We start from the raw sequence: 26741 nt of genomic DNA on the forward strand, positions 1-26741 counted from the left end.
AATCAGCAGACTTCTAATAAATGGTATATTTTACCAAGGCATTTAAAAAGCAGGGATTGAGTATGACATTTTCCTGACATTGGCATAAGTTGCCAAGGATTTATGGGATCCTTTAAAGTTACTTCTTGACCATGAACCTCAAGTCGTACTATATGTCCCTCGTCCATTCACTGTCCCACTTTCCTAATTGACTGTTTTATACCTTTATCTTCTCCCACGTTACTTTCATTTGACAGCCTATCTTCCATAGGCTTCCCTACTAAATCTACCATCTTCCAGCATCTATACCCATATACTCTGACTTCTCCACCGTTACTAAGATGAATTATCTCATCTTCTATTAAAGCCATACGTTCAATATGTATTAGAGCTCATCCTCTCACCTGCTCGAGGACATAGCTCTAGGAAGTCTCCCCTCTCCTACATCAACTTTTCCTTCTCTGTTGGATTATTCCCTATAAAAACATGTGCTTTTCCCCCTCTCATCTTAAAAAAAAGGTTTTCTTCTTGTATTTTACCTCCCCAGCCAGCTGGAGCCCCATTTCTCTTCCCTTTGCAGCAGAGTTCCTCAGAGGAGTTCTTGATACTCTGTTTTTAGTCTCTCTCTTCTTTCAAACACACTTCAGTTAGGATTTTCCCCCAGTTAACTCTTTTTTTATATATAAATTTATTTATTTATTTTTATCTGCGTTGGGTCTTCGTTGCTGCACGTGGGCTTTCTCTAGTTGCGGCGAGCGGTGGCTACTCTTCGTTGCGGTACGCAGGCTTCTCATTGTGGTGGCTTCTCTTGTTGTGGAGCATGGGCTCTAGGCACACGGGCTTTAGTAGTTGTGGCCGGTGGGCTCATGGGCTCTAGAGTGCTGGCTCAGTAGTTCCGGCACACAGGCTTAGTTGCTCCGCAGCATGTGGGATCTTCCCGGACCAGGGCTTGAACCCGTGTCCCCTGCATTGGCAGGCGGATTCTTAAGCACCTCGCTTAAGGGAAGCCCCAGTTAACTCTTGAAAACTGTTTTTGTTAAGGGCATCAATGACCTCCACGTTCATCAGTTATTCAATAAATAAACAAGCATTTATTGGGGGTTTATACAGGGCCACGATCTGTTCTGAGTGTGTAGGATGTGTTATTGAACAAAACAGATTAGAAGCCCCTGCCCTTTGGCACTTGCGTTCTAATATTTAGCCATGCTAAGCCAGGGGGCAGTTCTCAGTTGTCTTACTTAACCTTTCAGCAACATTTAACTCAGTTGATCTTCCTCCTCATTCTCTTTTCACTTGCCTTTTAGGACCTCACGCTCCCTTGGTTTTCTTTCTTTCTAGAAGTTTCTGTTCAGTCTTTGATGATTTCCTGTCTTCTTATAGGAGACACCCATCACCTAGTCCTTGGTCTTCTGCTCTTTACGTAGGCTCACTCTAGATGATCTTACCCAATCTCATGGCTTAAATACCATCTATATATCAGGGATTCCTTGATTTTTGTCTTTAGCCCACACTTCTCTCCTGGATGCCAAACTCTCATATCTAGCTGCCCATTTGACATCTCTGTTTGGATGTCTATTTAATGTTTCAAATTAACTTGTCCTAAGTGAATGCTTGATCTCCCCTCCCCCCATGTACACATACCTGCTCTCCTTGCAGTCGCAGTCTTGCTAATCTAAGTTGATGACAGCTCTGTCCCTGCAGTTGTTCAAACCACAGTTTGTAAAGTCACCCTTGAATCTTCTCTCTCACACTCAGTAACTATTCTACCTAACAATATTAAAACATATCTACAGTTGGGACTCCTTGGAGAAGTGGCTCATGGGGTCGGGGCAAGGAAAGTCTGAGGATGAACCTGGAGCGTCTTGTGCCAGAAAGTGAGGAGCTTCCACTGGCCAGCTTTCTAACAAAAGCTGGTTAAATCCAGGATAGTATTAGAATTAATAATGATAGAAATGGATTATAACCTGTTAAAGAAAAAAGGAGGGCTTCCCTGGTGGCGCAGTGGTTAAGAATCCGCCTGCCAATGCAGGGGACCCGGGTTCGAGCCCTGGTCCAGGAAGATCCCACATGCCGCGGAGCAGCTAAGCCCGTGCGCTACAACTACTGAGCCTGCGCTCTAGAGCCCACAAGCCACAACTACTGAGCCCACGCACCTAGAGCCTGTGTTCCACAACAAGAGAAGCTACTGCAATGAGAAGCCCACGCACCACAAGGAAGAGTAGCTCCCGCTCACCACAACTAGAGAAAGCCCACACGCAGCAACGAAGACCCAACGCAGCCAAAAATAAATAAATAAATTTATTAAAAAAAAAAAAAGTATCACCACAGAGGTGGCATAGTGATTAGAAATGGAAAAATTTTTTACAGTGGACAAGACTGGAAGACACCTTATTCAGGTGTTCAAAGATAATATCGCCAGTGTAGGGACAGATTGACACCAAGCGTGACATTTCTTTTTGATATTATGCATTAAGAAGGCTTACAGCATTACTTAATGTAGTTCTCTTGAGGAAAAACTCAAATTGAGGGCTTTTCTATAACTACAACTAGCCATATATGTACTCTTCAAAAATGAGAAAGTGATAAGGAAGATACGGAGTCTAGGTGAAGGGTACATACGAGTTTATTTTACTATTCTTTCAGCTTTTTTGTAATTTTGAATTTTTTTCTAGTAAATTTTAAAAATATGTAAGTGTGTATACCCCGATTTCTATCGTATCTACCTTGATCTAAGCCACCATCACCTCTTGCTTGAATTACTAAATTGCCCCTAATGGTTTTCTCTACTTCTGCCTTCACCCCTCTACAGTCTCCTCTCAGCACAGAAGCAGAGTGACAGATTATATCACTCCTTTGCTCAAGGTTCGCCACTGGCACCTCACTTTACTCACCTCCTTATTATAATGATCGACAAGGTCCTATATCTTCTGCTCTTGCACCATCCTTACACTTTGGTCCGTCTCCTACCAGAGCCCTCCACTGAACTCACTACACATAAAAGATACCTGCTTTATATTTTGCATGGCTTTTAATCACTGTCTAACATACTATATACTTAGTCCTTTGTTATGTTTATTGTTGTCTCTCCTTTTTAGAATTTATGATCCGCAAGAGCATGGATTTTGTACTATTCACTTATGTTTCTCTTCCACTTGCCAATATAGATTTTTATCTGTTTCATCTTCAGGTTGAGGAGTATATTTTTTGTTCGTGACTTGGATTAACAGAAGTTTATTTTTCCACTATTTATGACTTAAGTCAATAATGAGGATCAGGGCTTGTGACCAACATTTTTCAGAAGAATGTAAGGGCGAAAATGGGTTCTTTTTTTAAAGGAGATGTTATTCCCTAGATATTCACAGGGAGAAACTCAGCTATGTCAAACTAAAGACAAATTTAAAACATTCTGCCTAACTAAGCTCTTAATTATTGCAGCCTAAGGGTTGACTGGACAGTTTTAGTAATATTTAGCTTTGCTTTCTTCAGAGACTGAGGATGTAACAAAAGTTGTACTTGCAGTTGAGAATTTTTAGAAAACAGGCCATGGTGGTTACTTTATGTAAGTTTCATTAAGAGTTGTAGAGCATTTAGAAAGATAAAATTGTGATTTTGGCCTTTTTAGTATTTCAAAAGAATTTTCAAAGTTTTGTATAGCATTCTCACTCATGGAGAACTAGGGCCGTTTATTTATGTTTTCCCTTGTTTAACTTGAGGACAAGAGAGCAGTAGGTCATAATCTCAAAGTGGCATAGACTCTAAGATGTCATTGACATGATACATCAGAGTCCATTATGATTTGACCTCTGAACCGTCGTGTGACTTTATGTTTTAGTGTGTGTAATGTCCTGTAAATTTTGCCTTTTGTTTGGATTTTTAGTTTATTTTTGTTTCTGTTAACATACTGTTCAATATCATGCAAACCAAGATCACGCATTAAAATTTAGTCTGTAAAATAGAATCACATGTTTTGTTTTGTTCTTTGTTATAGCAGCCTCACGTCAAAGCGTTCGCAGAGTATCTCTGGAGGAAGTTCTGGAATTACTAGGAACAGGGTTTCTACGTGGGAGTTCAGGATTTCTTCGAGCCAGTGGAGATATGCTGAAAGGAACCAGTTCAGTCAGTAGGGATGTCCGAGTTGGAGTTACTCAGGTTAGAATCACAAATCGGTATCTAAATGTAATTCTCACTGGCCTATAGTGAAAGTTTTAGTATCTGACTCCAGGTGGAAGTGATACTGTGCAAGGTCTTCACTTATGCTCTCATGTTTATAAATAGATGGGGTGAGGCCAAGACGCTTTATAAAAAACTAGATTACAAGAGAACCTTATTTATACAAAGCCAACTAAATAGGCTATTACCCACAATGTGTTTTCAGTTCGTAATGATGGGAGACTATTGTTTATTTCCTTTGAAACATAAACAACATTTTTTTGTTTGTTTCTAGGCCTTGGGCTTCCATGTGTCTTGCGGTTTAACATGTTTTCCATTGTGTTTGTGTGTGCTTATACAGTTCTGATTTAAGCTTTTAGGTACATAATATTTGGCATGGACAATATTATATTTCTGTTTTATATGGTTTCTACTTCAAAATAAAGATTACAGCATGTAATCTACTTAAGTGCTTAAATTCTTGGTCCTAAACAAAACTTAAAAAGCTAAACCTTGGGAAGAGGGTCTTAGAATAAGGCAATATAGAGGTCTTTGCATTCTTTCCTTGAACTATCTTGTTTTATAAATGCCATTATGGTTCAAAGCAAACACGTTTTTTTTTAAATTCACATATATATCCTCATTATTTTATACTGTATGATATTAGATTTCATGAAAATATAAGACGTCCCAGTATAATTGTAAACTGTGTATTTTAAGAAAACAGATTACATAAGAAAACTACTGTCGGTATCGCTGGAGCAAGCCAAACCATTAACATTCATGAAAATAAAGAGCAGTGATTCGTCACCATAAACTTTCTTTTCTGGTTTCTAGAACTGAATTCCCTTAGAGTTATGGTATTAGACCATAGTTCATTCTTACACTGTGTTCACATGTTTGATTTGGGTTTTCTTGTTCAGAATGTTAAAGACCTTAGGGACTTCCCTGGTGGTCCAGTGGTTAAGACTCTGGGCTTCCACTGTAGGGGGCATGGGTTCGATCCCTGTTTGGGGAACTAAGATCCCACATGCTGCTCAGCGTGTGGCCAAAAAATTGAAGGAAAAAAAAAACCAACACAGAATGTTAAAGAGTTTGAATGCTTTGTTTGGAGAAGTCACAGGCACATTTTACTTATTAGCTAGCTATGCTGGCTATCCTGAAACTTTGTAGTCTGACCAAAATAAAACAGGCAGCATAAATGAAACCTCAGTTGAAAGACTGCGTACTTCAATTTTGGCTTAACAAACAGAAAAACAGTACTACGTTTATATAGCTAAGGTGGCTCTATAAATGAGGAAAGACTAAAAAGAAATGTTAATAAATTCTGCATATTTCATGGAAGAGAAAACATTAATATAGAATTGAAATTATTTCATTTTGAAGATAAAACTCTTTTCTTTTTTAGGCTTACGTGGTGTTTGTTTCAACACTAGGAGGAGCATGGCTAGAGAAAAATTTTGCTGCCTTTCTTTCTCATACCCTAAGCCTGGTTTCACAGTCACACCCTAAGGCCACCCAAACTCAGATTGACGCTGTCTGCAGTCGCCGTTGTGTTTCATTTATCCTTCGAGCTACTGTTGGAGGTCTTCTTGGAGAAAAGGCTCAGATTGCTGCTGCCAAGGATATTTGCCAGGCTATCTGGAAGTTAAAGAAAGTTATGGGTATGGATCTTCTAAGAGAGTCTGTTTTAACAGTGCTAAAGGGATTGTCCTTTTGGAAAAGCTGGACTGGTATATAATTATATTAATACCCAAAAAACACTTTTATAATACAGGTCAGTTGTTTCAGAGTAAAGCAGTCTATATATAGATGAGACATAAATTATCTACCTTGATAAGAACTATTATATATATATGTACTGATCTTAAAGGCTGGTGGATAGTAGTTCCTCAGAATTCATAATCTTCCTATAGAAGTTAAGATACATTGTCTTTGAAACAATTAGTTCATCTCAGTTCTTGTACTGTCCTAAGTCTACTCTGCTTGAGTATTGATAAAATTGGAGTTCTCCCTTTCAGTGCCACTTGCTAAAAGAGTAATAAGGCATCTCTGATCAGGTTGCTTGAACTAAATTGGTTATATTAGTTTAATTCTTTCTCTATAGATGCAAGTCCCCATTTTAGTATTTTAGTTACTGCCTCAAGGGTTTCACATATATCAAGCGGAGGTATTAATTTTTATCTTCATATGTTTCTGCTCCTAGTACCTACCCTCTGTAATAAATTTTAATAAAACAGTGATGTCTGGTTAATTCTTATACTTCTGTCAGATGCTGTAATGAGTGACGGTAATCTGGAAACCCGGCTTGGCTCCGCAGATGTAGCAGCCAGCCAGCATATGTTGGTATGTGCTTTACAAGAACTTGGAAATCTCATACACAGTCTCGGCACCACAGCTGCACCTTTGCTACAGGATTCAAGTGCAGGTATCTGTTGTTTGTGACTAGTATGAATACTTTGTTTTTACTTTTACTTTAGACAACTTTTCTCCAAGGAAGAAAAGCTCCCTCATATAGCTCATTTATTATAGATTCCACTATAGATTTATTAGAGTTGTTTTATGAAATATAGATAATCAAGATTTTTAAAGGTTTGTTTTTGTTTTTTTTCTTTTGCTTTTGTAACTAAAGATGGTTCTCTAGGTCTCTCTCTATCTCCAACCCCGTCTGGAGATATTTAAGGTAACACAGAAAAATGGAGAAGTAAACCTGAACTCGTATCTCTCATCTGCAGTGAAAGTATTAGTTTCTGTATGGTACAAGTAATTTACTTCCTTAAAGGTCTCTTCAGGCATTCTCTTTTCTTTCTCTCTTTGAAAATTATTTAATCACTTTGAGAGATAATTCACATACCATAAAGTTCACCCTTTTAAAGTATACAATTTAGTGGTTTTGGTATACTCACAGAGTTGTGCAAACTCTACCACTATCTAATTGCAGAATGTTTTCTTCACCCCAAGAAGTCCTACACCCACTAGCAGTCATTTCCCCTCCCCCCGGCCCTGATAACTACTAATCTATTTTCTGTCTCTATGAATTTGTCTATTCTGGACAAGATTTAATATAAATGGAATCCATAGAGCATGTGGCCTTTTGTGACTGGCTTACTTAATTACTTTTTAAAATCATCTTTAATGGCTTTTGTGCTACACAATTCCTGCTGACTGAAGCTTACATTATATTCGGTTTGTAACCTATTTTTCCTAGGGCATATATTGTTTAAGTAGCAGTTGACATGAACTGTTAACATGTTTTGATGAAGGTATATGTTGAATTATAGCAAATGTAGACTTTTTTTTCTTACTGGTAGTGGCACTTCACTGTCTGCATAGTGGCTTAGTAGCCCACTGGGGATCTAGTGAAGCCTTGATTTTCTTCAACATTTTGTTCTCAGGTTAAGAGAAATATGGTACATAGGGAGAATACTGATTATGTAGAGAAATGTGCCAGACAGGATTTAAAAGAAAAGGAGGATGAAGCAAAATGTGACATTTCTTCTCAAGATGTTTTTGTTATTTATTGATAATTTTTTTTATATTGGTAATTTTTAATTCCTAGTACCAAATTAATGATCTCAAGATAAAGTAAGCAGAACATTGGCTTATTTAGGAAATAAAAATTTCCTTTGTCTCCTGACTTAATTTAAGCCAATTTTCATGAGATATATTGGTAGAAGTAACTCTTGGGTACAAAAAAATTATTTATAATTGTGTATCACTTAATATTTTAAATTCTGATTTGGCTTTTGATAAAGATAATATATTTCATATCTATGTGGTTGCTTACTCTTTTGACTGTTTGATGACTGAGTTTTATCTGTGTAGCTGAGTCATCATTTTTTTATTCTGTCCTTCTAGGCGTCCTTGACAATGTCATTTCAGTTACTCTTCATCCTAGCATTTCTGTTCGACTAGCAGCTGCGTGGTGTCTACACTGCATTGCTGTGGCACTACCTTCCTACCTAACACCTCTCCTAGACCGTTGCCTTGAAAGGCTTACTGTGCTTAAGTCTTCACCTGAAGCAGTGACTGGCTTTAGTTTTGCAGTGGCAGCTCTGCTGGGAGCAGTGAAACATTGTCCTTTAGGAATTCCTCACGGAAAGGGCAAGGTAATGATTTCATTCTTCGCATATGATAGTGACATTTCAAGTTTTTCTTAAAAACATCATTGTCTTCTTGTGTATCACCCAGTAAAGAACCATGCAGGACAAATTTCTGAGCTGTCAGCTAATACTACTACTTAAGTGTTAAGTATCATCAAAGTAATTACTGTGAAAAACCAAGGGATGGTTAAAAATTTTGTATCTACACTTAAAGAGGAGTTACTTTCTCTGCTTTTTGTTAGAAATATCTCCAGTTAGTAACAGATTTTGTTCCTGAAGGCTTTTTTTTTTTTCCATACATTCAGCTCTGCCATAGAAGTACATTTTAAAATTGCATTGTAAAGGACAAATAGAGCTTCAAAAGAAATCTTAAAACTTCATTTAATAATTTTATAGTTAGTGGTATTCTTGGTGGTATTATTCTGGAATTAGTTTACATACCTGGTAAGATGAAGTAGATAATGAATGTTCGTAGGAGCCAAGATTTTCCATAAAAAAAAAAAAAAAGCTACCGTTGTAGAATCAAGAAAATTAAGTAAAAGGCCCATATGTTAAATTTAAATTGAAAATATTAGTATGAGTGTTTAATTTCCTTTCACACTGTCCAGACATAAAAGCAATGGCAACCCAGTAGCAGGAAACACCCCTAGTGCCCAGATTATGGCCCTAAATACCATTTCCAACCGAAAAGGAATTAGGGCCCGTTGGAGGAATGGCTGTTTCTAGATCTGGGACAGGAAATGCACAGTATAAGCCTGGAATATCTTGTCATACTGGAAAGCAGGGAAGTCATCAGAGACTGTGTTCATTTTAAAAGGATGCAGGAGATAACTTTAGACTCTCCCCCGACCAAAGAGGGGATAATGTGTGCATCCAAAAAAATAATGATAACAATGGATAGAAACATAGTAAATATATAAAACACCAGGAGCTCATAATGATGACAGATTGCTTTGCTACTGAAAAATAATGGCTTTTGAGTGTAGCACTTTCAGAAAGATAAACGATACAGAACCTAGAAAGTAAATAACCCAGTTTTAATGTACAAAGAATTGTAAAGAGAACTAAAGAAATTTTGTTAATCAAATATAAAACACACACACACACAAATATATATATATAAAAAACACAAAATAGGCAAAGCGTGGTGTGGGAATTTTGTTTCTTTTTGAATAGGAATTGTCAGTTGTCAGAGAATATTGTTTGACAGTGAAAAGCCCTCATAATCTGGGCCTCACACACATAAGAACTTTTTAAAAAATCACCATTGTTCCTTTCCTTTTTCTTGTCCCTCCACGTCATTATTAATGAATATTATGGTATATTCTCTGCAGTTTAGGCTTTGCAGACAAGTACACCGTTACTTCAAAAATTCTTAAATTATCTTGAATATTGCCAATGCCTTTGGGATAAGGTGATCGGCAACTTCGGGAGGTGATGTTATTCAGTTAAATTTATTATTTTAGTTGTATTCTAAACTAACACATCACATCTTGCTAATCAAAGAATTGCCATTGCCTGTATTAATTAAATTTAATGTCCTCAGATCTTATTAATTTAGGCAGACAGGCTTGGTTTGTTTTGTCCCCACCGTTTTTAAAGGGTGGGGGACAAGTAGAGGCTGCAAGCAGTCCTAAGTTAGTAGTAAGTTGGTTGGTTGTTTAAAAATATGCTAGCCTTCCTCTTTAGAAAAGGTATGTGCCAACTCACAGTATTTGCTGCTCTTCTAGAGGTGATTGGTTACAGAGATGTTTTCTTAGACATGTTAGATGCCTGTCGGCATTTGCACTCTATAAGCATGCATTATCCATAAAGGTGAAATATCTAGTTTTTCCTCTGTGTTGTTTTAGAACTATTTCTTAGACTTTTAAAATATAACATTTTAATTCATCCCCCTTTACTGTGAAGCTACTTCATTGTGCGATTAGTGAGTACTTTTAACTGTGGTTATATAGTATATTGCCTCGGGAAAGACTATTATCAGCCACTCAGGTATCAAAGTAGTGTGCAGAATTTTAAAAGGAGAGAGTCCTGTAATGAAACTTCCTCTGGTAATTACAGATCTATGAAAATGGTGGCTTAAAACTAAAAGTAAGTTCAAATTTTATATAGCGAAACTTGAACGGTTGTACAATGTTGTCACATATACTCCACAAAGAATTATAGGGTTGCTGTGTACAACCTAATATACCTATTGTATACCTATTATACAACCTATAATTTATCCTTGAAAAGTTACTTTTTTTAGTTTCACGTACGACATTGTCCAATGGTATAGTCTATGTGAATGACAGTCTTTTATCATGGACATTTATTATGTGTAAGAGTTAATTTTTCAAGAGATTGTTATAATTAGTTGCTGTCATTTGTCCAGTAACCTATAAACTGATATACTTTTTTTTTTTTTACCTTGTTCTTCTATACGTCAATAGATTATTATGACATTAGCAGAGGATTTGCTATGTTCTGCTGCTCAAAACAGTCGCCTTTCAGCTCAGCGCACACAAGCTGGATGGTTGTTGATTGCTGCCCTGATGACCTTAGGTAAGTCTTGTGGAGGGTTTACATAACTACAGACTGCTTGGTGTTTTCTGAGCATAAATATTCTAATGTATGATTTGACAAGAGTAACTTAATATATACCAGAATTTAAATATCCACATAAACGTTTTTCTCCTAGCAGTCACCTTAGGAAGCCATATACTTATTTACTCCAATCCTTAGAATGTTTTCAGATGTCTTTATTTGAAATTCTCTTCAAGACCGATTTATGAACCTTAAGTAGGATAAGCCAATTTGATCAACTTTCACGCTAAACTCTGAATGAGTCTGGCTTTTCCCAAAATCATTCCCATCTATCTTCAGAAAAAAAATTTTCTACAATATAAGGATAGGCAAGAGAACATGCGATGGCCCATGAATCCAATTCTGTAATTGTTCTGAGAATTTGGTCACACTAATAAGGTAGTTACGGGCTTCCCTGGTGGCGCAGTGGTTGAGAGTCCCCCTGCCGATGCAGGGGACACGGGTTTGTGCCCCGGTCTGGGAAGATCCCACATGCCGTGGAGCAGCCTGCGCGTCCGGAGCCTGTGCTCCGCAACGGGAGAGGCCACAACAGTGAGAGGCCCGCGTACCGCAAAAAAAAAAAAAAAAAATAAGGTAGTTACATTGACGGGGATAAGGCATGTTTAAATTATATTTATTAAATTTAAATTATTATTTATTAGTGTAATTATTTTATGATCATGACTATTATATTTACATCCTGTAACTTTAAAACTCTATTTTATTACTTTATAAAAGCTATACTTTTAAGTCTCTTTGTATAGTTGTGTGGTTTACTGCTAGGATATGAAACTAGATGGATTTGACCAATAAATCATTTTGACACCTCTGAAGTAATTTGATCTAAAAGGAGCTTAATTAAAATAATCATAAATGAAGAGCCACTTTAAGTAATGTTTTTGAGATGATTAAAGAGATTTATTGGACTAGATCTGAGTTCAACCTATGGGCCAAATCTGGCTTGCCACCTGTTTTATACAGCCTGTGAGCTAAGAATGGTTTTTATGTTTTTAATGGTTTAAAAACAAAAAGGATATTTTGTGATACATGAGAAATATATGAAAGTCAGTTTTCAGTGTGCATAAGTAAACTTTTTATTAGAGTACAACTATAATTATTTGTTTACATATTGTCTATAGCCTTTAGGCACTGCAGTGGCAGAATTGAGTAATTGCAATAGAGACAGTATGGCTTTCAAAGCCAAAAATGTTTATTGCATGGGCCTTAATAGAAAATGTTTGTTGGCCCCTGGCATAGATCATGATTTCACAATGTGATGGGAATAAAGTGGTCAAGATTTTATTTGCTTTTGGCTAGGTGTTTCATGCCTGCTGTATTGATATTCTTGGTTAATTAAAGGGGAAGATAAACTACTTAATAAATGGCAATATTTTAATGAACAAAAGCTTTCAAAACAGGGTAATCCCATTGGAAGAAGAGTACAAGAGATCCTTTCTCCTTTATAAAAGAGATTAGCACAACATGTTTTAATGCACATTCATATTCAACATACCAAAAAGGAATAAAAATTAAGTTGATGTTTTATTTAATTTGCTGTTTTCTTGGGCTTTTTTTCCTTAATGCATGATTCTTTCACTTTATTATCAATTTTTAGAATGTGTTACTGGTTGCTAGTAATTTTCAAAGGGTATCAGTGAGGTTTTGCTTTTAGATATCTTTATAAACTCATAGATTTTTATATGTTTATATGTTTCAGTTGAATGCAGTTATTATTTTTTTTTGACATCTTTATTGGAGTATAATTGCTTTACAATGTTATGTTAGTTTTTGCTGTATAACAAAGTGAATCAGCTGTACATATACATATATCCCCATATCCCCTCCCTCTTGTGTCTCCCTCCCACCCTCCCTATCCCACCCCTCTAGGTGGTCACAAAGCACAGAGCTGATCTTCCTGTGCTATCCGGCTGCTTCCCACTAGCTATCTGTTTTACATTTGGTAGTGTATATATGTCAATGCTACTCTCTCACTTCATCCCAGCTTACCCTTCCCCCTCCCTGTGTCCTCAAGTCCATTCTCTATGTCTGCATCTCTATTCCTGTCCTGCCCCTGTGTTAGCATGCTTTCTCTTTCTGACTTAACTTCACTCTGTATGACAGAATCTAGATCCATCCACCTTACTACAAATAACTCAATTTCATTTCTTTTTATGGCTGAGTAATATTCCATTGTGTATAAGTGCCACATCTTCTTTATCCATTCATCTGTCGATGGACACTTAGGTTGTTTCCATGTCCTGGCTATTGTAAATAGTGCTGCAATAAACACTGGGCTGCATGTGTCTTTTTGAATTATGGTTTTCTCAGGGTATATGCCCAGTAGTGGGATTGCTGGGTCGTATGGTAGTTCTATGTTTAGGTTTTTGAGGACCCTCCATACTGTTCTCCATAGTGGCTGTATCAATTTACATTCCCACCAACAACACTGCAGTCATTATTCTTTGATCTTCAAATTGTTTCATCTTTAGTCATTGGGAGCCCCTAGTAGTTGGTTCATATGAAACTAGTGTTCTTTGATAACATCTTTATTTTTGGCATGACAAGATGTCCCAGCTTTTACATCATAATTTCTGCCTTAGAATGAGGGGCAGTTAGATACAAAATTCTAGAAATGACTTACTTCCAAGGAGTGGGATGTTAGGGGGAGGGGATCAGAGGACCCTGGTCAGAAGGCACCTAGGAGATTGGCATAGTTGTATATATTTAACTGTGATTAAAGTTATGTATATGTATTTTTAAAAAAATAATAATTTCTGCCTCAGCTTGCAACGAGTCAGTTCTCCAAGGAGCTCTGATTATATTTTGTGGGAAATGGAATTTAGATGACGGTCTGAGTGCTTTATTAATTTTTGCCTGGCAGTTTTAACACCTGTTTTGCATTTTCAGCATTTCCTCCACCATTTACAATTTTCATTATTATTTTTAAAAAATTCACTGTTCTGAACTAATGTAAACTCACAGACCACATTTAAGTCCATTCCTCAAATGTGAACTCCAACATTTTTAACCCCTTTTTGCTATACTTCCCAATTTATCTGATGCCACATACAACACCTTTGATTCACTTGCAGGTATTTACAATGTGTATTTGGTTTTTGTTAGATCCAACATTATTCTTGGTGTGAATGAACTTACTCTTGTTTATTTTTTTAACTTTGTAATTACTACAAACATTTTTAGTAACTTAGTTTACATATGTTTCTGAAATAAATTATCTTGTTACCTCTCTGGGACGTGATGCTACACTGTTCACTCCTGAGTTAGAGAGGTATCTTAAGGGTACAATGGCAAGTATATATGGAACTTTTGTCAACTGTGGGTATTCCCAGTGACTTCATCCTTACTTTGTTTTTTGGTATCTGACTAAATTTTGCATTCAGAATTTTCTCTATTTCCACAGCCCATTATATGAGTATGCCTGTGTGTGCATGTGAAACCTCTTACAGTCACTTACTCTTAATTGCCTTACTCCAGTTTCCTTATTTTATCCCAATTCTATGGGATGTTTTTAGTACTACTTCATCAAAGAAAGTAGTGAGCAAGGAGTGAATTAGGTTTATTTTGCTGTAGGGATTAGCCTAGGGCCTCTTCCTAAAAAGCACGTCAGGAGAAAAATGAAATTATTTTGTTAATATACTAAATTGCATGCTTAAAAAAAATAATGATTGGCTTGCTGTTGCCCTTTCATGTTGCCCTTTCATTTTGCCGTTATGCTCTCACCTCTTCATATGCAAATAAGACAAGTTTTGAATGATAACTACATAATGTCAGATATATAAATGCTTATCATGGGTGGAGCACTGTTCTATATAAACTCATATAAGCCTCAGAAACTGTCACATGAGGTACATACTGTTGTTATCCCCACTTATAGGTAGGAAATTGAGGCACAAAATGATTAAGTGACTTATCCAAGTTTAAATAGCTAGTAAGTGGATGGAGCCAGGATGTTAACCTAACCTAGGTGGTCTCCTTCAGAGCCCAGTACAGTTCTATGCTGTGCTGCCATACTGCAGAAGAAAAGCATGCAGTCAGCAGAACATGGAAATAAGAAGTAGGGAGTACTTACAGGAGAATTTTAAGGTAACCCCAGAATTTTAAAGAATATTACTTGGGGGGAGAAGCTGTGCGTTTGGGTTTTTATATGTCGTAGTTCTGTTTTCTTAACTGATAATGCTGCATGCTATCAAATACTTACAGTTAGCTCTCTGTACCCGTGGGTTCCAAATCCACGGATATAGAGGACAGATTGTACTATGCCACTTTATATAAGGGACTTAAGTGTCCTTAGATTTTGGTATCTGGCGGGGGGGGGGGGGCTGGTCCTAGAACTTATCCCCCACAGGTACCAAAGGACAACTATAAAAAGCTATCATTGTACAGTACATTGCCTTTCATTACTGGGTTTGTGTATTCAGTTCTTAAATGTTGCTTTGAAATATTAAAAAAAAAAAGTTCCATTTAGACATATCACATCTGATTTTTGACCTGGAACAAAGTTGCTATCAAAAGTTAGAATTACTTTCAGGATACAATGTTATTTCTTACGAACAGTAGTACCTGGTGTTTACGTAGCACATTAGTTTTTCAGGCTACTTTAAAGTACACTCTGTTGTTTGGATCTGGACAAACCTTTGGAGGTAAGCAGTGCAGGTAGTTCTGGCTTCATTTTACGGTTAAAAGAAATTGAGGCTCAAAGAGGTCACAACAGTAGTAGGAGAGAGGACACCAGAGCCCAGACTTTACTGTTAGTTCCTTGTTTTTCCTCTCTGTACTCTAGTACCTTCAGATAGTCATTGATCAGTAGTACATTCATTGGAACTAGAGTGACAAAGTAATCCAGCAGTAGTAGATTAAAATACGTTTACTTTAAGAGGGAAGGGTTTTAAAGAATAACCACTTTGGGTTCCTTTACAAGTGACAAGTTGAATAAATTACAGGTCCTGCGTTTGTCAATCATCACCTTGCTCGAGTTCTCCTGTTGTGGAAGTGTGTCTTCCCAGTGTCTCCGAAAGATCTAGGAACAGAAAAGAGCCGAGGAGATTCATTTACATGGCAGGTAACCTTGGAAGGACGAGCTGGTGCTCTCTGTGGTAGGTTGAGTTTAGTCTTTTCTCTCCTTTTCCTCTGGCTTTTTCCATCCTTTAACTTTACATATATTTGTATGTTTTATTTAAGTTGGGGGGAAAAATATGCTCTGGGGATTTTTTTTACTGAACATAATTGATTAGTTGGTGATTATAACAGAAGTATGATGTAATAAACCAAATTTACATGTCCTTATCCTTAGGATGCATGTTTTATTATAATGCGATCAGTTGAGAAATGTTAAGATTGTTTTGTGTTACGTAGGCATTCATTCCTCTAGGGTTGAATTTAATTAGCATTGACTAAGTATGGTTTCCATTTAGTTTTTTATATGTGAAAGTTATACCCTTTTACAACACATAGACCATTAAAAAATAGCATCCACCATGAAAATTTGAGCTTAAGGAGCTGTGGGTTCCCTGAAAAGACATGGAAGCACTGATTTTTTTTTTTGAAGCATGTTTTCTTAAAAACCATCATTTTTAGGAGTAAAAATGCCATGAATAAACAAACAAAACCAAAATCAGTGCTTCCTTGAAACTGAATCTAACTTTTAAATATTCACTTTATTCTACATATGAAATAACTCCTTATAAAAAATTGTGTGTTTCAGGTAACATCTATAAAACCTAACATGCTGACTTAAAAGTCAGCCTTGGTTCTTTAGAACTAGTGTAGAACTGGCAAACTTGAGGGTCTAAGCTGCTACTTCTGAGCTCAAGGGCTGAGTAAAATCCCAGGAAAGCAACATTTTGTTAATTTGGTTGTTGGTCTCTTTTAGTAATTCTAGGAAGTTTGGGTTTTTTTTGATTGTTGTTTTGTTTTGGTTTTTTAAGTTTGATCGGAAGTAGAAGACACTAGTTTCCTTTTATTTTACTAGAGTTTCAAGAATTTTTTTGATTTTAGCACCTTTCTTTATTCCTCTGACAAAAATACAAATGCCTTACCATAATTGAATGCTTTCTTCATGGTTCATTACACTCTGCTAAGTAAAAGTCTGTTGTATTTTTCAGCTATCAAGAGCTTTGTTTCCCACTGTGGTGATCTCCTTACTGAGGAAGTAATTCAGCATCTTCTTCCACCACTTCCTTGCGCTGTGGATTTGCTAACTCTGTAAGGATCGCTATTTAGACTTGATAAAAATTTTTAATAGCAATCAGTTACCCTCTAGTTATGTAGTATCTTATTAAGTACCTTAATAATGCCAGGTTTCTGTGATTGGTGAATGATTTTCCATTTGCAGAGGAAGGCAAACATTTAGTTACGTGATTTTTTTTTTTTTTTTTTTTTTTTTTAGGCTAGGATCTTGAAAGAAAAGTACATATTAAAAGGGAAGGAAAGTTATTTGGTGGATAATGTATCTTCCATACAGTCAGATTTAACCAAGAAATTAAATATTAAACCTGTTAACCTTTTCAGGTATGCGTTTGATTGGTTTGTTAGTGCTATTCTGTGTTCTTAAGAACCAGATACTTGTTAACAGTTTCAGGTTTTTGTTGTTTATATTTTCATACATTTGACTTACATTTTTTAAAAAATCCAATTTATGTCCTGGTCACTTATAATTTCCCAGTTAATAAAATGTACAGTTTAGAGAAAGTCTTTCAAACAAGTATTTAATGATATGACATTTTATGTATACAGAAAAATACAGTTAAGATTATGGCTTATGAAGTGTCATAATAAAGTGAAAATCTGTGAATTCAGCACAACTAGCACAGAGGTTAATGAAGGTTTGTTGTAAAGGGCCAGAGAGTAAATATTTTAGGCTTTTTGGCCCGGACAGTCTCTTTTGTACCTATTCAATTCTGCTGTAGCTTAAAAGCAATCATAGTTAATCTGTAAATGAATGAATGTGTTCCAGTAAAACTTTATTTACAAAAATAGGCAATGGGCCGGATTTAGCTATCCCTGGACAAGAACATTGATACTATTGAAGTTATATGTGTGCTCCTCTCTACTACCGTTCTTTCTGCCTTAGTTTAGAGGTAATCACTATCCTGAATTTTAAAGTTGTCATTCTCTTGCATTTTTAAAAAGTGTATCACATATACATGTTTCCCTAAACAGTACCTTGTTTAGTTTTGTTTGGTTTTGATCAGGCAAATGGTATCATAGTGTTTCTGAGACTTGCTTGTTTTACTCAACATGATATTTCTAAACTTCCTCTATGTGTCAGCTTGTTCATTCTTTTTGGTTGCTGTATAATATTTAATTGTGTGAATGTACAGCAGTTTACCCTCCTGTCAATGAAATATCCAAACTATTTTCCAAACTTTTTGCATATATATATCAATAGTATATGGGAGTACCCTTCAGTCCACTTCTTCACCAGCACTTAAACATTAACTCTGGTTAATGCATTAGGTGTAAATTGGTATCTTGTTATGATCTTACCTTATATATCTGGTTCCTGATGCTTTAAGTGCCATTCTATATGTTTATTGTTCCTCACTATTTCCCCTTCTGTGAAATCCCAATTCATGCATATCTTTACCTATTTTTAGGTAAGATTGTGTTTTGATTAATAGACATGCTTTCTTTTTTTTTTTTTTTGGCTGTGCCACACGGCTTGCAGGATCTTAGTTTTCCAACCAGGGACTGAACCCAGGCCCCACAGGCATTCTTAATTTAAATGTCAAATTTATCAATCTTTTACTTCTTGCTTAGTACTTTCTGTCTTTTGATTTAAAAAATCTTTCTCCAGGGTTATAAAGATACTTTCTTTTATTTCTCTCTAAAATGTTTAAGGTTTTTGTCCTTCACATTTAAGACATTAATCTATCTGGAATTTATTTTTATGTTTGTAGTGAGGTAGGGTTCCAATTTCATTTTCTTTTTTAATACGGATAACAAATTGTCCCATACTTTACTAAAGAAATCCAAGCTTCCTCTCTCTGGTGACTGCCATTCACCTTTGTTGTGTATTATATTGCCATATAGACATGGTCTGTTTCTGTGTTCTCTGTTGTATTCCATTTGTGTGTTTGCCCATTTCTGTGCCCATACCACATTGTCTTTATAATAAATTTTAGTGTCTGTTAGAATAAAGTTTTAGGCCTTATTCATCTTTAGGCATAATTTGGCCCTTTTTGGCAATTGATTGTCTCTTGTTGAAGTTTTAATTAGAGTTAAATTGAATCTATAGATAAACATGAAGATAATTGGTATTTCTATAATACCCATAAACATGTTGTTGAGGTTGTTTACAAAGTATAAAATTTTTTCTGTTGTTGAGGTTGTTTACAAAGTATAAAATTTTTTCTATGTAAAAGTCTTAATGTCTTTAAAAAATCTATTCCTAGCTAGATACTTCATATTTTTCTTTGCAGTTATTAAATAAGTATGTGGGAGTGTGTGTATGTGTGTGTGTGTATAATGTCTTTATTGCTATTGTATTAAAAAATGTAATTGATCTTATATCCAACCACCTTGCTAAATTTTCCTATATCAAGCATTTGTTTGTAGCTTCTTTAGGATTTCTCCCTTTATGATATTTACTCATATATTCATTTGTATTCTCTCTTTCCTCTTAACGTGCTAACTAGATGACTACCACTTAAAACTGAAGAGAAGTGGCTTGTTAAAGGGAATGTTTCTCATGTTTCACGAATAAGAATGACGCTTGATACAGGCTTTTTAGTAGATGCTCTTTATCAGATTAAGAAAGTATCCTCTTCATAGTTATCCACATTTTGTTTTGATTTGGTTTTTTGTTTGTTTGGTTTGGTTTTTTATCGTGAATGAGTTTTGATGTTTTATAAAGTGGTTTAATCTGAAACTTTAATGTAAAAAATTTTATTGACTATAATTTTTTACTTGGTTGCATTCTTGGGATAAACTGAGCTTGGAACTAATTATCTTTTTTTGTAAACTTCTGGATTTGGTTTGCTTATGTTTGGATTTCTCCACATACATTCATCAGTGAGGCTGCCCTATAATTTTCTTTCTTGGATGCCCTCCTCAGATTTTCATCAGTTATACTAGCCTCATGGAGTGAGGTAGGTGAATGTTTCATCCAGTTCTGTGGAGGAGCTTTTAGGAGATTGGAATAATGTGTCACATGAAACCACCTGTCTGTAAAACAGTCTGGACCGGCTGTTTTCTTTGTGGGAATTTTTTTTTTAACTACATATTTCATTTCCTTAATTGCTTTAACTATTTGAGGTCTGGTTTGTGGGTTTGCTTTGCTTGTCTGTTAGATTTTTTCCAGGAATTTTGCCATTGCATCTTCATCTTCACATTTTTTGGCATGAAATTTTTCTTAATGTTCTCTTATCGTCTTAATCTCTGCTATATCTATAATGTCCCTTCATCCATTCCTGATTAGTTTTCAGTATGCCTTCTCTTTTGTTTTTCCTCATCCATCTCATGAGAGATTTAACTTTTATTAACCTGTACAAAGAATAACTTTGCTTATGTTGAACTTGTTTTTTTTTAATTTAATTTTATTTTTTTATACAGCAGGTTTTATTAGTCATCCATTTTATATATATTACTGTATATATGTCAATCCCAATCTCCCGATTCATCCCACCAACACCCCCCACCCCCGGCTTTCCACCCTTTTGCCAATATATTTGTTCTCTACATCTCTGTCTCTATTTCTGCCTTGCAAACCGGTTCATCTGTACCATTTTTCTAAATTCCGCATACATGCGTTAATATACGATATTTGTTTTTCTCTTTCTGACTTGCTTCACTCTGCATGACAGTCTCTAGGTCCATCCACGTCTCTATAAATGACCCAGTTTCGTTCCTTTTCATAGCTGGTATTCCACTGTATATATATACCACATCTTCTTTATCCATTCATCTGTCAATGGGCATTTAGGTTGCTCCATGACCTGGCTATTGTAAATAGTGCTGCAATGAACACTGGGCTGCATGTGTCTTTTTGAATTATGGTTTTCTGTGGGTATATGCCCAGTAGTAGGATTTCTGGGTCATATGGTAATTCTATTTTTAGTTTTTTAAGGAACCTCCATACTGTTCTCCATAGTGGCTATATCAATTTACATTCCCACCAATGGTACAAGAGGGCTCCCTTTTCTCCACACCGTCTCCAGCATTTATTGTTTGTAGGTTTTTTGATGATGGCCATTCTGACTGGTGTGAGGTGATAACTCATTGTGGTTTTGATTTGCATTTCTCTAATAATTAGTGATGTGCCTTTTGGCCATCTGTATGTCTTCTTTGGAGAAATGTCCACTTCGGTTTTCTACCCATTTTTTGATTGGGTTGTTTGTTTTTTTCATATTGAGCTGCATGAGCTTTTATATATTTTGGAGGTTAATCCTTTGTCCGTTGTTTCGTTTGCAAATATTTTCTCCCATTCTAAGGGTAGTCTTTTCCTCTTGTTTATAGTTTCCTTTGCTGTGCAAAGGCTTTTAAATTTAATTAGGTCCCACTTGTTTATTTTTGTTTTCATTTCCATTATTCTAGACGGTGGGTCAAAAAAGATCTTGCTGTGATTTATGTCAAAGAGTATTCTTCCTATGTTTTCCTCTAAGAGTTTTATAGTGTCCGGTCTCACATTTAGGTCTTCAATCCATTTTGAGTCTATTTTTGTGTGTGGTGTTAGGGAGTGTTCTAATTTCATTCTTTTACATGTAGCTGTCCAGTTTTCTCAGCACCACTTATTGAAGAGACTGTCTTTTCTCCATTATATATCCTTGCCTCCTTTGTCATACATTAGTTGACCATAGGTGCATGGGTTTATCTCTGGGCTTTCTATCCTGTTCCAGTGATCTATAATTCTGTTTTTGTGCCAACACCACATTGTCTTGATTTCTGTAGCTTTGTAGTATAGTCTGAAGTCAGTGAGTCTGATTCCTCCAGCTCTGTTTTTTTCCCTCAAATTTGCTTTGGCTATTTGGGATCTTTTGTGTCTCTATACAGATTTTATGTTCTAGTTCTGTAAAAAAAATGCCATTGGTAATATGATAAAGATTGCATTGAATCTGTAGATTGCTTTGGGTAGTATAGTCATTTTCGCAGTATTGATTCTTCCAGTCCACAAACATGGTATATCTCTCCATCTGTTTGTATCATCTTCTTTCATTTCTTTCATCAGTGTCTTACAGTTTTCCGCATACAGGTCTTCTGCCTCTTTAGGTAGGTTTATTCCTAGGTATTTTATTCTTTTTGTTGCAGTTGTGAATGGGAGTGTTTCCTTGATTTCTCTTTCTGATTTTCTGTTATTAGTGTATAGGAATGCAAGAGATTTCTGTGCATCAGTTTTGCATCCTGTTACGTTACCAAATTAATTGACTAGCTCTAGTAGTTTTCTGGTGGCATCTTTAGGATTTTCTATGTATAGTATCATGTCATCTGCAAAGACTGACAGTTTTACTTCTTCTTTTCCAATTTGGATTCCTTTTATTTCTTTTTCTTCTCTGATTGCCATGGCTAAAACTTCCAAGGCTATGTTCAATAATAGTGGTGAGAGTGAACATCTTTGTCTTGTTCCTGATCTTAGAGGAAATGCTTTCATGTTTTCACCATTGAGAACAATGTTCGCTTTGGGTTTGTCATATAAGGCCATTATTGTGTTGAGGTAGGTTCCCTCTGCCCACTTTCTGGAGAGTTTTTTTTACCATAAATGGCTGTTGAATTTTGTCAAAAGCTTTTTCTGCATCTATTGAGATGATCGTATGGTATTTATTCTTCAATTTGTTAATATGGTGTATCACATTGATTGATTTGCATATATTGAAGAATCCTTGCATCCCAGGATTAATCCCACTTGGTCATGGTGTATAATCCTTTTAATGTGTTGTTGGATTCTGTTTGCTAGTATTTTATTGAGGATTTTTGCATCTATATTCATCAGTGATATTGGTCTGTAATTTTCTTTTTTTGTAGTATCTCTGTCTGGTTTTGGCATCAGGGTGATGGTGGCCTCATAGAATGACTTTAGGAGTGTTCCCTCCTCTACAATTTTTTGGAAGAGTTTGAGAAGGATAGGTGTGAGATTTTCTCTAAATGTTTGATAGAATTCACCTGTGAAGCCATCTGGTCCTGGACTTTTGTTTGTTGGATGATTTTTAATCACTGTTTCAACTTCATTCCTTGTGATTGGTCTGTTCATATTTTCTATTTCTTCCTGGTTCGGTCTTGGAAGGTTATACCTTTCTGTGAATTTATCCATTTCTTCCAGGTTGTCCATTTTATTGGCAAAGAGTTGCTTGTAGTAGTCTCTTAGGATGCTTTGTATTTCTGCAGTGTTCATTGTAACTTCTCCTTTTTCATTTCTAATTCTGTTGATTTGAGTCTTCTCCTTTTTCTTGATGAGTCTGGCTAAAGGTTTATCAATTTTGTTTATCTTCTCAAAAAACCAACATTTAGTTTTATTGATCTTTGCTATTGTTTTCTTTGTATTTCATTTATTTCTGCTCTGATCTTTATGATTTCTTCCCTTCTACTAACTTAGGGTTTTGTTTGTTCTTTCTCTAGTTCCTTTAGGTGTAAGGTTAGATTGTTATTTGAGATTTATCTTGTTGCTTGAGGTAGGATTGTACTGCTATAAAATTCCCTCTTAGAACTGCTTTTGCTGTATCACGTAAGTTTTGAATCATCATGTTTTCGTTTTCTTTTGTCTCTAGGTATTTTTTGATTTCCTCTTTGATTTCATCAGTGATCTCTTGTTATTTAGTAACATATTGTTTAGCCTTCGTGTGTTTGTGTTTTATGGGTTTTTTCCCTGTAATTTATTTCTAATCTCATAGCATTGTGGTTAGAAAGGATACTTGATATGATTTCAGTTTTCTTAAATTTACTGAGGCTTGATTTGTGACCCAGCATTTGATCTGTCCTGAAGAATGTTCCATGTGCACTTGAGAAGAAAGTGTAATCTGCTATTTTCAGATGGAATGTCCTATAAATGTTAGTTAAATCTGTCTGGTCTGTTGTGTCATTTAAAGGTTGTGTTTCTTATTAATTTTATGTCTGGATGATCTGTCTATTGGTGTAAGTGAGGTGTTAACATCCCCCACTATTATTGTGTTACTGTTAATTTCCTGTTTTATAGTTGTTATCATTTGCCTTATGTAGTGATGTGCTCCTGTGTTGGGTGCATATTTATTTATTTACTTATTTTTAATTAATTTCTTTTATTTTTGGCTGCATTGGGTCTTTATAGCTGCGCACAGGCTTTAGTTGCGGCGAGCAGGAGCTACTCTTCATTGTGGTGTGTGGACTACTCATTACAGTGGCTTCTCTTGTTGTGGAGCATGAACTCTAAGCATGTGGGCTTCAGTAGTTGTGGCTCACGGGCTCTAGAGTGCAGGCTCAGTAGTTGTGGCACACTGGCTTAGTTGCTCCGTGGCATGTGCGATCTTCCCAGACCAGGGCTCAAACCCATGTCCCCTGCATTGGCAGGAAGGTTCTTAACCACTGCACCACCAGGGAAGCCCCTGGGTGCATATATATTTATAATTGTTATGTCTTCTTCTTAAATTGATCGCTTGATCATTATGTAGTGTCCTTCCTTGTCTCTTGTAACATTATTTTTAAGTCTATTTTATCTGATATGAATATTGCTACTCCAGCTTTCATTTGCTTTCCATTTGCATGGAATATCTTTTTCAGTCCTCTCACTTTCAGTCTGTATGAGTCCCTAGGTGTGAAGTGGGTCTCTTGTATACAGCATATATATGGCTCTTGTTTTTGCATCCATTCAGCAAGCCTATGTCTTTTGGTTGGGGCATTTAATCCATTCATATTTAAGGTAATTATTGATATGTATGTTCCTATTACCATTTTCTTAATTGTTTTGGGTTTGTTTTTGTAGGTCCTTTTCTTCTCTTGTGTTTCCCACTTAGAGAAGTTCCTTTAGCATTTGTTGTAGAGCTGGTTTGGTGGTGCTGAATTCTCTTAGCTTTTGCTTGTCTGTAAACCTTTTGATTTCTCTGTTTAATCTGAATGAGATCCTTGCCGGGTAGAGTAATCTTGGTTGTAGGTTCTTCCCTTATATCACTTTTAATATACCGTGCCACTCCCTTCTGGCTTGTAGAGTTTCTGCTGAGAAATCAGCTGTTAACCTTATGGGAGTTCCCTTGTATGTTATTTGTCATTTTTCCCTTGTTGCTTTCAGTAATTTTTCTTTGTCTTTAATTTTTGTCAATTTGATTACTATGTGTTTCGGCATGTTTCTCCTTGGGTTTGTCCTGTATGGGACTCTCTGTGCTTCCTGGCCTTGGGTGGCTATTTCCTTTCTCATGTTGGGGAAGTTTAATCTCTTCAAATATTTTCTCGGGTCCTTTCTCTCTGTCTTCTTCTTCTGGGACCCCTATAATGTGAATGTTGGTGTTTTTAATCTTGTCCCAGACGTCTCTTAGCCTGTCTTCATTTCTTGTCATTCTTTTTTCTTTATTCTGTTCCATGGCAGTGAATTCCACCATTCTGTCTTCCAGGTCACTTATCCTTTCTTCTGCCTCAGTTATTCTGCTATTGATTTCTTCTCATGTATTTTTCATTTCATTTATTGTATTGTTTATCTTTGCTTGTTTGTTCTTTAATTCTTCTAGGTGTTTGTTCTTTAATTCTTCTGTGTCTTTGTTAAACCTTTCTTGCATCTTCTTGATCTTTGCCTCTGTTCTTTTTCCAAGGTCCTGGATCATCTTCACTATCATTATTCTGAATTCTTTTTCTGGAAGGTTGCCTATCTCCACGTCATTTATTTGTATTTCTGGGGTTTTATCTTGTTCCTTCATCTGGTACATAGTCCTCTGCCTTTTCATTTTGTCTTTCTGTGAATGTGGTTTTCATCCCACAGGCTGCAGTATTGTAGTTCTTCCTTCTGCTCTCTGCCCTCTGGTGGATGAGCCTATCTAAGAGGCTTGTGCAAGCTTCCTGATTGGAGGAACTGGTGGAGGGTAGAGCTCAGTAAAACTTTAATCCGCTTGTCTGCTGATGGGTGGGACTGCGTTCCCTCCCTGTTGGTTGTTTGGCCTGAGGTGACCGAGCACTGGAGGCTACATGCTCTTTGCTAGGGCTTATGGCGGACTCTGGGAGGCCTCATGCCAAGGAGTACTTCCCAGAACTTCTGCTGCCAGTGTCCTTGTCCCCTCAGTGAGCCACAGCCACCCCCTGCCTCTGCAGAGACCCTCCAACGCTAGCAGGTAGGTCTGGTTCAGTCTCCTATGGGGTCACTGCTCCTTCCCCCTGGGTCCTGATGTGATTCCGGTGCTCTCACAAGAGGGAGTGAGCGCACGTCCTTCTACTCCGCCATTGTGAACGAAACTTGAACTTGTTTTCTATTTCATTAATTATTGCTTGTTATTATTCCCATTTTCTTAAATTCTTGTTCTTCTTCTGACAGCTTAATTTGAATGCTTAGCTCACTGAATTTCTTTTAATTCTTTTAGTATAAGCTAAGGCCATAATTTTCCCTGTAAGGATCCAGTTGCTGAATTCTACAAGTATTGAAATTATTATTTCTATTTTTTCCATTTTATGTGTTTTAAAATTTCATTATAATTTCTTTGAAGTTGTTCAGAAGTATGTTTTTAAGTTTCTGAATGTATGCAACAGTTTTTAGCTTGCAGTTTTGTTACTGATTGTTAACGTAATTGCATTGTACTTAGTGTATATGATCTGTATGTTACTTGTCCTTTAAATTTGTTGAGACTTGCTCTATACAAATGTTCTTTTAGTCACATTGTTCCGTCTATTTTCACTAACCTTTTCTCTGTTTAACCTATCAATAATTGAGAGTGATGTGTTAAACTCCACTGTGATATTGGGTTTATCAGTTTTTCTCCAAAGTTTTATGTTTCTTTTTTCATATTTTGAGAAAGTAATTGTATCTTCCCGATGAGTTGAATCTTTTAT

General features: G+C 36.2%; 1 protein-coding gene across 6 annotated transcripts in view; it reads left to right on the plus strand.

Moving 5' to 3' along the window:
* HEATR5A (HEAT repeat containing 5A) overlaps nt 1-26741 on the plus strand; it is a 112873-nt gene that overhangs the window by 28626 nt on the left and 57506 nt on the right. For 4 of the 6 annotated variants that reach the window (XM_082853318.1, XM_082853317.1, XM_082853319.1 and 1 more), the window contains 7 exons: nt 3968-4128; nt 5537-5792; nt 6401-6556; nt 7987-8237; nt 10664-10775; nt 15758-15910; nt 16919-17018. In XM_082853318.1, the coding sequence (XP_082709444.1) occupies nt 3968-4128; nt 5537-5792; nt 6401-6556; nt 7987-8237; nt 10664-10775; nt 15758-15910; nt 16919-17018 (1189 nt within the window). The remainder of the gene's footprint in view (nt 1-3967; nt 4129-5536; nt 5793-6400; nt 6557-7986; nt 8238-10663; nt 10776-15757; nt 15911-16918; nt 17019-26741) is intronic. The other 2 variants (XM_082853320.1, XM_082853321.1) reach the window with 1 other exon arrangement.

This window comes from Leucopleurus acutus (genome assembly GCF_964270905.1).
Source record: "Leucopleurus acutus genome assembly, chromosome: 1".
Taxonomy (NCBI): Eukaryota; Metazoa; Chordata; class Mammalia; order Artiodactyla; family Delphinidae; genus Leucopleurus; species Leucopleurus acutus.